Source organism: Bos javanicus, chromosome 3, assembly GCF_032452875.1.
Source record: "Bos javanicus breed banteng chromosome 3, ARS-OSU_banteng_1.0, whole genome shotgun sequence".
In the NCBI taxonomy this organism is placed as follows: Eukaryota; Metazoa; Chordata; class Mammalia; order Artiodactyla; family Bovidae; genus Bos; species Bos javanicus.
This window is the reverse complement of record NC_083870.1, coordinates 14,325,268-14,335,568: the sequence shown is the minus strand read 5'-3', so window position 1 is coordinate 14,335,568 and position 10,301 is coordinate 14,325,268. Positions and strand designations below refer to the sequence as shown.

At 59.1% G+C, this 10,301-nt stretch overlaps 1 protein-coding gene across 1 annotated transcript; it reads right to left on the bottom strand.

The window, feature by feature from the left end:
- Positions 1–873: 873 nt before the first annotated feature.
- NES (nestin) lies at positions 874–10,051 on the bottom strand. Its single transcript, XM_061402909.1, has 4 exons — positions 9,115–10,051; positions 7,931–8,055; positions 6,065–6,138; positions 874–5,829 (listed from the first exon to the last, which is right to left on the bottom strand). The coding sequence occupies exons 1-4, from the start codon at positions 9,895–9,897 to the stop codon at positions 1,412–1,414; spliced, it is 5,400 nt and encodes a 1,799-aa protein (XP_061258893.1). The 5' UTR covers positions 9,898–10,051; the 3' UTR covers positions 874–1,411.
- Between the last annotated feature and the right edge of the window lie 250 nt (positions 10,052–10,301).

Below are 10,301 nucleotides of genomic sequence, written 5' to 3'. Positions count from 1 at the left end.
GCTGGCCTGCTTTTCTTCCCTCCAGAGCTCAGATGGGGGAGTGGCTTCTATTTGGGTATCCTGACTACAAGGCCTTCAAGCCCAGCCTAATCCGGGCACCCCTGGTCCCTCCTGGCTCTATACAGGGACCCAGAGAACTCCTGGGAAGGGGGGTATTCTTGGGAAGTTGCTGTGGCTGGGTGGACCCCCAATCTAACCCCAGGCATCAGCATACCCCATCACTGCTCTTTCGTTTCACCAGACAGCTTCAGTTTATCCCCCCTCACCTCCACTTTCTTGTCTTCCCTGTCTCCTGCTTCCGCTTGCAAGGAGGTCCTACTGAAGATCTAACCTGTAACCCGCTGGCTTCTCCTAGCCTGCTCCCTGCTCTCTCTGCCCTGGGAGGCCCATGTCTGTCATTGTGTGGCAGAATCTGAGGTTCAGAGAAGTTGAGCACTGACCTGAGGCCACACAGCCAGACTGAGGCAGAACAGACCTCCTTCCCTCACCGGGCTCTGACCCGGCCAGTCTGAACAGACACCAAGGCCAGACAATTGTTTGGGTTTGGGGGCAAGGGGGCTTATTATGCTGGCGGCGCTGAGGGGCTGGCAGGGAGGACATGCGAGGGTGGGGGTGGCCCCAAGCCCTAATCCCTGTAATCAGCGCTGTGGGCAGAGATGATGACAAGCCTGGTTTCTGCAGGCGCCAAGGTCACCTGGGTTGGCACCCCCAGCCTTCCCCTGCCTGGCTTGTCTCCACCATGAGGCCTTCCAGAATCTTCTCTCCCCAGCAGGCAGCCCCTCCCAAGACCAGCGTCTCCTGCTCCCCTCTACCCCGGCTCTTCTGCCTCTGCGTCAACCCTGAGGCCCCCCTGAATTGAGGAAGAGTCCAGACTTTGTAGGCGGAGGCATTACTTTATTCAGGCGGGGATGAGCCAGACGGGGCCACAACATGGCAGGTCTATGGGGGGGTCAGGACACAGGAGCACCCCCTCACCCTCATTAGCTACCAGCCAACCATCTCATGAGGGTGCAGGGAGGAAGGGCAGAGCTGGTAAGCCCTGGCACATGGAACACCACAGCCCCTCCCTTTGGAAGGGCCGCTGAGCCCTGGCCTTTTCCAGCTAATGGGATGGGAGGAAAGGAGCTGCGATGGAAAGGAGGGGCTAGTCCTTCAGGTTCAGTTGGCTTCAGCCCCACGGGACAGTGCAGGCAGGCTGTCCCCGCTATGCAGAGGCCAGGGGGCTGGCAGCTATTCCCGGAGTCTCCACGCTTGGACCGGGCCCCTTTGCCACACCCGTTTCCCCCTGGCCAACCGGGCCTCTGGGATAGAAATCACAGGTCAAGAGAGTGCAGGTTAAGGGTGCAGCCCCGAGCAGGGAGGGGGTTGGGGACGCCCCTCCGCCCAATGCCTCCGTGTAGGAGAGCTCTCTCTAGTCCTCCCCTGAGGACCAGGAGTCTCCATCACCTTCTCTCTGACTGAACTTCAGGAACTGGCCTTGGCCCAGGTGAAGAGGAGCCCCTGCCCATGGGGCCTTCAGGGAAGCCCCTTCCTCCTCTGAGGGGCTCCCTCGGTCCCCCGCAGCAGCCCCCGGTTTCCCCTGGCCTCCCCCCTCGGACTGCTCCAGCCCGTTCACCACGCCCCCATTCACGCGCTCCAGCTCTTCCTTCAGGCTGGGGCCTGGGCCACCACCATCAAGGGGGTCCTCCACCCCGCTGAGGGTCCCCAGAGGGCCAGGGACCTGGTCCTCCGTCTCCAGGGGAGCAGCATCAGACTCTTCCTCTGAGCCTGAGGCCTCAGTGCTGTTCTGGGACTCGGTCTCCAGGGCAGTCACGGGGGCGTCGGCTGCCGCGCCCCTTGGGCCATCGTCCCAGGGGACACTGACACCCACGGTCTCAGACTCCAGGAGGTGCCCTCCCTGAGGGCCGCTCAGGGCGGGGAGGCTGCCCACAGAGGGCGCTGGCCCCCAATGCCCTGGCCCTGGCTCCCTCCCCTCTTCTTCATCTTCTTCCTCGCCCTCCTCCCCGCTCTCTTCCTCATCTGCAAATCCATCAGATTCACCATCACGATCCCAGGCTGCAGGCTCCAGGAGCAGCTGGGGCACTTGGCTCAGAGGTTCTTCCCCCTCCCCCGGGACCCCGGGAAGGAGAGAAGCCTCAGTCCCCAGGTCCTCAAACTCTTCCGACAGCTCAGAATCATGGCCACGTTCCTCCTCCTCAGCTCCCTCCTCTTCTTCCTCCTCTGAGGGCTGGGCCCCAAGGCTCTTGGAGGCTGGGACCACAGGATCCCAGCCTTCTTTTCTGGGCTCCCCTTGAGGGGAGGGCCTCTGCTCTCCAGGCAGGTCCCACTTGGGGGAAGCGGGGGACCTGAGGTAGAGGCCTAGGGGAGTGGAGTCAGGAAGGGTCTCCCCTAGCTCATCCGCCTCGCTCTCTTCTCTGCTCTCCTCCCCTTCCTCCTGGAGGCCCTCAGGGATCCCCCCAGAGCCCAGATCCTCCTGCTCACCTCCTGCCTTTCCCACGACCTCAGCCCTGCCCTCCAGCCCCCAGCTGGCTTCTTGGTTCCCCTCAGCCAGGGGCTGGGGCCCAGGGGCATCTTCAGGGATTAGGCTGGGCAAGCAGGACTCAGTGGGCCTCAGACTGGGGGGCCCCAGCAGTGGTTTGGCATCCTCCTCAGCTCCCTCTGACCCCAGGGGCCTGGGCTGGAGGGTATCACTTCCCTCGTGAGACCACAAGGTCTCAGCTGAGACTGGCTCCTCTGTTTTCCCAAGGGCCCCAGATTCTGACTCCTCCCAGTCCCTAGGAGTCTCCAACGGGTCTCTGCTCTTCCCGGACTCAGGCTCCAGAGTGCCTGCCTCCTCCAGCTCCTTTCTGGGCCCTTCCAAGCCCTGTACCTTCTTTGCTGCCACACCTCCCTCCCCCAGGGGTGGCTCCATCACCTCCTCTCTGGCCAGGCCACCTGGGTCCTCCAGCTTTACTGTCTCCTGCTCGGGTCCCCGTTCCACTCCCTCAGACCTGCCCATGGCCCTCTCTAACTCCAAGGTGACCTCTGGGGAGGCTCGGCCACCCCCTGGGGCCACATCCTCATCTTCCAACTCGGGCTCCATCACCTCTGACGTTCCCTGGGCAGCCGGGAGGCCCAGGGCCCCCACCTGCTCTGGCTGCTCCTCAGGGTCCTGGAGGCCCGCAGCGCCTCCTGCCCCTCTGGCACCCTCAGCTGGGAGCCTCTGCTCTTTAGGCTCAGGGCTGCCTGGCTGCCCCTCACCTGGGCCCCAGGCCTCACCTGTGGCTGTCAGCTGCAGCTGCCCCTGCTCCACCACCTCCCCCTCCGCAGGGGAGCTATCCAGTTCTTTCAGTTCCAGCTCTGCCCCATCCCCACTGTCCACTCCAGCCCTCCCCGGAGGCCGCTCCTGATCCAGTTCTTGGTCCCCCTGCATTGCATCTCCCCACTTCTGCTGCTGTGCAGAGAGTGGCAGCTCCTGCCCCTGCTCCTCCAGGGGCCTCAGTGACGCCTGACTCTCTTCCTGCTCCATGTCCTCTTCCTCTTCCAAGTGCCTTAGACTTCCCTTGTCGGCCTCCTCTAGAGACTGCAAATTCTCCACGTTCCACTCTGCCAGAGAGCCCAGTGACTCTTGATTCTCCTTCTCTGGGGGTCTCAGTGTCTCATGGTTCCCTTCCACAGACCCCAGTGGCTCTTGACTTTCCTTTTCTAGAGGTTTCAGTATTTCCAGGTTTTCCTCTTCTGTAGGCTTTAGTGGTTCTGGAGTCTCTGTTTCTAAATACCTCACTGCCTCTGTTCTCTTTTCATTTAGGGACCTCAATAACTCTTGATTCTCTTTTTCAAGAGGTCTAACTATCTCCTGATCTTTTCCAAGAGACTTTAGTGTCTCTGGTTTCACTTTTTCTAGAGGGCTCAATGTCATCTGGCCTTCTTCTTCTAGAGATCTCATTGCCTCCTGGTCTTCTAGAGATCTCAGTAATTCCTGTTTTTCTTCTTCTGGAGGTCTCATCACCTCCTGTTTTTCTTTTTCTAGAGACCTCAGCGGCTCCTGGTTTTCTTCTTCTAGAGGTCTCATTGCCTCGTGGTCTTCTAGAGACCTTAGTGACTCCTGTTTTTCTTTTTCTAGAGGTCTCACTGTCTCCTGGTCTTCTTCTAAAGCTCTCATTTCCTCCTGGTCTTCTTCTAGAGACATCAGCGGCTCCTGTTTTTCTTCTTCTGGAGGTCTCGTCGCCTCCTGTTTTTCTTTTTCTAGAGACCTCAGCGGCTCCTGGTTTTCTTCTTCTAGAGGTCTCATTGCCTCCTGGTCTTCTAGAGACCTCAGCGGCTCCTGGTTTTCTTCTTCTAGAGGTCTCATTGCCTCCTGGTCTTCTAGAGACCTCAGTGACTCCTCTTTTTCTTTTTCTAGAGATCTCAGCAGCTCCTGGTTTTCTTCTTCTAGAGGTCTCACTGCCTCCTGGTCTTCTTCTAGAGACCTCAGTGGCTCCTGGTCTTCTTTTTCTAGAGACCTCAGCAGCTCCTGGTCTTCTCTTTCTGGAGGTCTCACTGCCTCCTGGTCTTCTTCTAAAGAACTCAGGGACTCTGGTTTGTCTCTTTCTAGAGGTCTCAAAGCCTCATGATTCTCATCTTCTGGAGCCCGCAGGGATTCATGATTCTCTTTCCCTAGCGGTCTTGACGTCTCCTGGTCTTCTTCTTCTAGAGACCTCAGTGGCTCCTGATTCTCTTTGGCTAGGAGTCTCAGTGTTCCCTGGTTCTCTACTTCTTGACATCTCAGTGGCTCTTGACTCTCCTTTTCTAGAGTTCTCAATGACTCAGCGTTCTCCTCTTCTAAAGACCTCACTAATTCTTGATTTTCCTTTCCTGGATATAAGAATGTCTCTACATTAACTTCAAGAGACCTCATTATTTCTTGATTCTCCTTTCCTAGAGATGGCAATGTCTGTGGATCCTCTTTTCCTATAGGCTTAAGTAGTTCTAGAGTTTCTTTTTCTAGAGATCTCATTACCTCCGTTTCCTTTCCTTCTAAAGACTTCAATAATTCTTGATTCTCCTTTTCTAGTATTTTTAGTGTTTCTAAGTTCTCTTCTTCCAAAGACCTCAGAGATTCCAGATTCTCCTTCTCTAGAGATCTTATAGTCTCATGGCTCTGTTTTTCCAGTGGAATTGATGGCTTTTGAATCTCTTCTTCCAGAGAGTTCAGAGCTTCTTTTTCCAAAGGGCCCTGGGCATCTTGGATTTCTTTCACGTCCAGACCTGCCTCTTCTTGACACGTTTCCTGCTGCAAGCTGCTCACTGCTTTGGCCTCTACCACTGTTTCTTTCTCTGTCAGCCCCCAGAGTTGGCCTTCATCTTCCTCCTGGGATCTGCTGGACTCTCTAGATGCACTGGGTTCTCCATCTTTGGTCTCTAGACTGGAGTGGTCAGGGCTGAGGGCTGGAGCCAGGGAGGCATGATCTTCAGGGGACTGGCTTGGACTGGGCTCTTGTTGCTGGCCCCCAGGCTCCTCTGGTCCTGGCAGGACGCTGGCAGGGATGGCCACCTTGGCTTCAGCCCACATGACTTCTGGCACCTGTTGCCTCCCAACTCGTGGTTGGGGCAGGGACACAGGGGCATCCTGGGCTCTGATCTCGGCATCTACAGCAGGGCAGGGAGACTGAGGGGTGGGTGGGATGGGGGTGCTGGCTGAGGTCGGGGTGCGAGCCTGAAGGAATTCCTGGCTCTTCAGAAAGGTTGGCACAGGTGTTTCAAGGGTACCAGGCAAAGGTGAGGAGAGGGGAGTAGGGCTCAGGACAGAAAGCAGAGGTCCCGGACGCCGGCCCTCTGGGGTCCCAGGGAAATGTAGCTCCAGCTTAGGGTCTGGAAAGGCAAAGAGGGGAAAATGGTGTCAGGACAGATCAGCTGGGATGGGGAGGAGTACCCTGACCCTGCTCCTGCCTTTTTTGGGCTGGGCTAAGAGCATGCTCATTGATGTTAGGGGCCATGGGGTCAAGAATTAGGCTTTCCTGCTTCTCATCTCAAAAAATAAATCGCTCTGGGGTATGAAGAGGAAGCAAAGGTAAAGTTCTGGGGGAAACCTGGCCCCTCCTCTTACCCAGAAAGCTGAGGGAAGCCTTGGAACCGCTTGCAGGTGTCTGCAGCCGTGAGTTCTCAGCCTCTAGGAGGGTCCTGGGGACGAAGGAAGAAAAGCCGGGTCAGCCCTCTGCCCACAGGCCAGCAGGCCAGCCAGCCAGGGGAAAGTCACAGGCCCCGCCTGGCAGGCCTCCTCCTCACTTTCACCACTATCACACAAAAGCCACAATGGGGTTGTGCTTGGCTCTGCCCATGAAATCACATGGTCACACCCACAGATAGCACACACTTGCTCACACAGAGTCACACACTTATTTGAACACACAGCTGGACTCACAGACACACAAGCGGTTCCCACACAGTCGACACAGAGTATACACACCCCCACACAGCGCTTAGACTAGTCCCCTCCCCATCCCAGGCCTATGACCTCATCCTCCGGGTGGGGGGCCGATTCTCATGCTAATTGCTGCCTTTGTCCACACCGCCATCTGGAGGGTCTGAGGAGGGGGCTTCCCTGGGGAAGTGGGAATTCTCAGGCCGTTCCCATGGGATAGGCTCCCCCCTCCTCCTCCTCCTCCTCCCCCAGGGCCCCCAGAGCTGGTTACAGACAAAAACAAAAGAATTCAGCTCCCTCTCTCCAAATCCTTTTCATGCCTCAAAACCCAGGTTAAGCCTGCCCAGACCTTTCCCCTCAGTGGTTTGACAAGGGGTCAAGGCTCTTATCTGGGGATCTCTAAGTAGTCTGGATCCCAAGCCTTTCAGGTCAATGAAGGTCTTTGTGTCCACGCCCCTGCCTTAGTGTCCCATGGGGACTAAGAAGGCGGGGACCAGTTGCGGGGAAGGAGGACCGATCAAATCAACAAGTTATGCGGAACATCTATCGGCTCTGTGCTCTTCTTCATCATCTCTGAGTCTGGTTAGCATTTTCTCGGTTCTTCCTGCTGCAGCACCGAGCTGCTCTCTGATCTCTGTGGAGGTGGAGCCCCTTCCTTCTCATCCTTGGAGCCTCACTGACTTTCCTCCTCTGGACCCTGCCTCCCCTCCCCTCCTGAGCTTTTTCCGGGGCCCCTGCTTTTGTTCGTCAGTGGAGTCAGTGGATTCTCGGGGCATTGTCTTCATAGGCTCTCCAGCCCTGGCCCCACCCTGCGGGCTTGCAGTACGCAATCCTTCACCATGGCAAAGCCCCTTCCTTCCTCAGGCTCCATCAGTGGGGCCTTGGCTAACCAGATCAGTTTCCCAGGCGAGACTGTGGGTTTGCCCAAGGCCACAGAGCCAGAGAAGCAGCACTTCCTTGGTCTCAACCTTTCCTGAGCCAACAGGGTATGGTCAGTAGATGGGCTGGGCAAGGCCAAGGCCAAGGGCACCAAGGCTTGATAGGAGTCAGGCCCCCGGACATTCAGGATGGAAGGGACTTTGGTTGTCACCTAGCCCATCTCCCATCCTCCAGACCGGGAGACTGAGGCCCAGGTCAGGTGGCAAGTCGGTGCCGCCAGCCCACACCTGCGGTTCCTCCTTCCTGAGGCTGCTCAAGGACATCACCCTCTTGGTGTGAGTGTGCACACACAGGGACTGGGCTTTTCAGCCCCTTGGGGGTAATGTTCTGGATGCAGATGACCTCTAGGTCTCCAGCCTTCTCCTTCGAGGCTGTCCCACTCAGCTATATCACCGCTCCTTGGAGGGTCTCCTGGGCACAGGATACTTCTCCGGTCTTGAACCCACAGGAGAGCAGGTGGGCTTAGGTGGAAGGGATCAGCCTAGGGTCACAGGACCAAGTGGTGGCAGAGCCCCCACCCCACCCATGGCTCTGGGCCCGTTCAGGCGAGGAGTCTGCCCCCACATAGACTTGTGCATCTGTGTATCCCCATGGGTCAGGGTCAGGCTCTACCTGTATGTGGCCACCTCCAGGCTGAGGGACATCTTGAGGTGTGCCAGCTGCTGCCGACCTTCCAGGACCTGGGCGATTTGGCTCTGGAGGCCTTGTTTCTCCTGCTCCAGGGCCTCCACGGCCAGCTGCAGAGCAACCCAGAGGTAGTCAGTGAAGGGGAGGGCTCCTTCCCCCTCACTCACCTCCATCCCCCTTGGCTGCTGCAGCAGCAGCTTCGCTTCCTGATTAACTTCTCCGCAGAGCAGATTCCTGCCTCCCCTACCTCACTCCCTGCCCAGAAAACCCCCTTCTGGAGCCTCTGCAAAGGGCCCCTCTCAGTCCTATCCCACGGCCTGGCTCCTCCTCTGAGGATGCTGATTAAATGGTAGCACATGCGGCTCAGAATTCAACTCCCACAGGAAGGGGGAGGTGAGGGAGGAGAGGAGATGGGTTACAGAGAGTAGGAGAAGGGGGAAAAGTGGAAGCAGAAGGAAAAACGATTAATCAACAGGCCTGGAGCCTGCAGGACTGGAAGCCAAACCGCCGGGGTCCCAGCCACTGTCTCCCGCTCCCCACCCTCGGCTCCGCCCCCTCCACTTCCCACACGTTCTCATGTTCTGGAATCTTTCTCCTCTGAAGGGGGAGTGGGGGATAGTGAGACCTCTGTCTGGGCCAGGCAGGAGGCTGTTTTCTCAGCTGCTGGTCACATCTGCGCAGTGTGAGGGGGAGCAGCTGTCCCAGGCCTCTGGAATGTACTCAGGAGCTGAAGAGCCCTGACAAGGGAGAAGGGGCTGGTGGCCCCTCATCCAGGGCCCCTCACCCTCTCCTGCCAGGGGGAGGAGGGCTGTTGAGAACTTGGAGACTGAGAGGCCAAATCCTGAGCATCTTCTGAGTGATAGCAGAGCCTAGGGAGGGGCCCAGGGGCCATCAGGGTGGGAGGGTGCCATCCAGACAGGGAGGAGAATGCTACAACGTCTTGGGCCTTTCGGCCCTTCGAGGTGTGCTTTGAGAGGAATCTGAACCTCCAACCCTGCACTAGCCAGAGTTGTGAGAGTCCAGGCTGGCGGCACCAGGCATGGTTTTCTAAAAAGTGGCCCCTAAATCTACAGCCACCCCCACTGCCCACTCCCCTTCCCAGGTCTCTGAACCCCAAAAGGACTTCCTGAAGCCTTGTTTTGCCCAGTCCCCGCCCCCGGCTTCCTCACCTGGAACTGCTCAGTGGTCCGCAGCCGCTCCTGCCAGCGGCCCTCCAGCCTCTGCTCCAGCGCGGCCCTGCGCTCCTGAAGGCCGCTGCGCTCTGCCTGGAGTTGCTGCAGCTCCAGGCGACCCTCGCGGGCGCCCTGCATCGCGTGGCCCAGCCGCTCGCGGGCCTGGCCCAGCGACGTCTCCATGTGCGCCACGCGTTCCTGGTAGCCGCGCACTGCCCCACGCCACGCCTCGCCCAGCCGCTGAGCCAGCTCCTCCACCTCGGGGGCTGGCGCGGGGGGACCCCGGGGCGGAGCGGGGCCGCGGGGGGCGCAGGCAGCCTGCGCGTTCAGGCCGGCGCGCTCCTCCTCGTGCGCCACGCGCAGAGCCTCCAGCTCGCGCTCCAGCTCCGCAGCCTGGGTGCTCAGCCAGGCCTGGGCGCATTTCTCGGCCTCGACCGCACGCCGGCTGCGGGCCACCTCCTCCGCGGTCCGCTCCCGGGCCAGCCGCAGCTGCTGGCACCGACTCGCCACGCCCTCCACCTCTTCTGCCAGGTTGTCGCGCGCCACCTCGGCCGCGTGCTTCTCCCGCCAGCGCTGGTCGACGAGGGCCCGTAGGGCCGCCAGCTCGTCGTCGGCACGAGCCCTCCAGGAGGTGTCCCCGGCCTGTGCCCGGAGACCCCCGAGCTCCGCGCTGAGCAGCTCATTCTGCTCTTCTAGCGCCTTGACCCGGGCCAGGTAGGCCTCCAGGCGCCGGTTGAGCTCCCACATCTGAAAAGATTCCTCCCCCAGGCAGCCCTCCATCCTGCTCGTCTGACCCACCGAAGGTGGAGAGACTCGGAGCACCAGGAGAAGCCAGCAGCTCTCAAAGCTTTGGGGACGGAAGGGAAAAGACGCGGATGGGGACAATGACGGGGCGGGGCGAGGAGCAACCGGAGCGACTGGGAGTCGGGAGTGGGAGCGAGCCTATTCATACTCCCGCCAGCCTGGCGGGAAAAGGGGCGGGACACAGCTCTTAACCCCTTAGGGTTCAGAGCGACGGCGGCAGCCTCTGTCCCTGCCGCCCCGGGGTACTGTAGAGCGGAACCAAGGGAAAATCCATGCCGGGAAAATCCGATCCGATGGCGGTGGCTTTCAGGCGAAGGAGGGCGTGAGGCAAGGTCATCAACCCAGATAAAAGGAGATAATACACAGAACTGAGCCTGTGG

Coding starts and splice junctions, on each gene's coding strand:
- NES (XM_061402909.1), bottom strand. CDS start 9,897: ATGGAGGGCTGCCTGGGGGAGGAATCTTTTCAGATGTGGGAGCTCAAC. Junction 6,139..7,930: donor CTGGAGGTGGCCACATACAG/GTAGAGCCTGAC, acceptor CTTCGTCCCCAG/GACCCTCCTAGAGGCTGAGA. Junction 5,830..6,064: donor GGCTTCCCTCAGCTTTCTGG/GTAAGAGGAGGG, acceptor TTGCCTTTCCAG/ACCCTAAGCTGGAGCTACAT.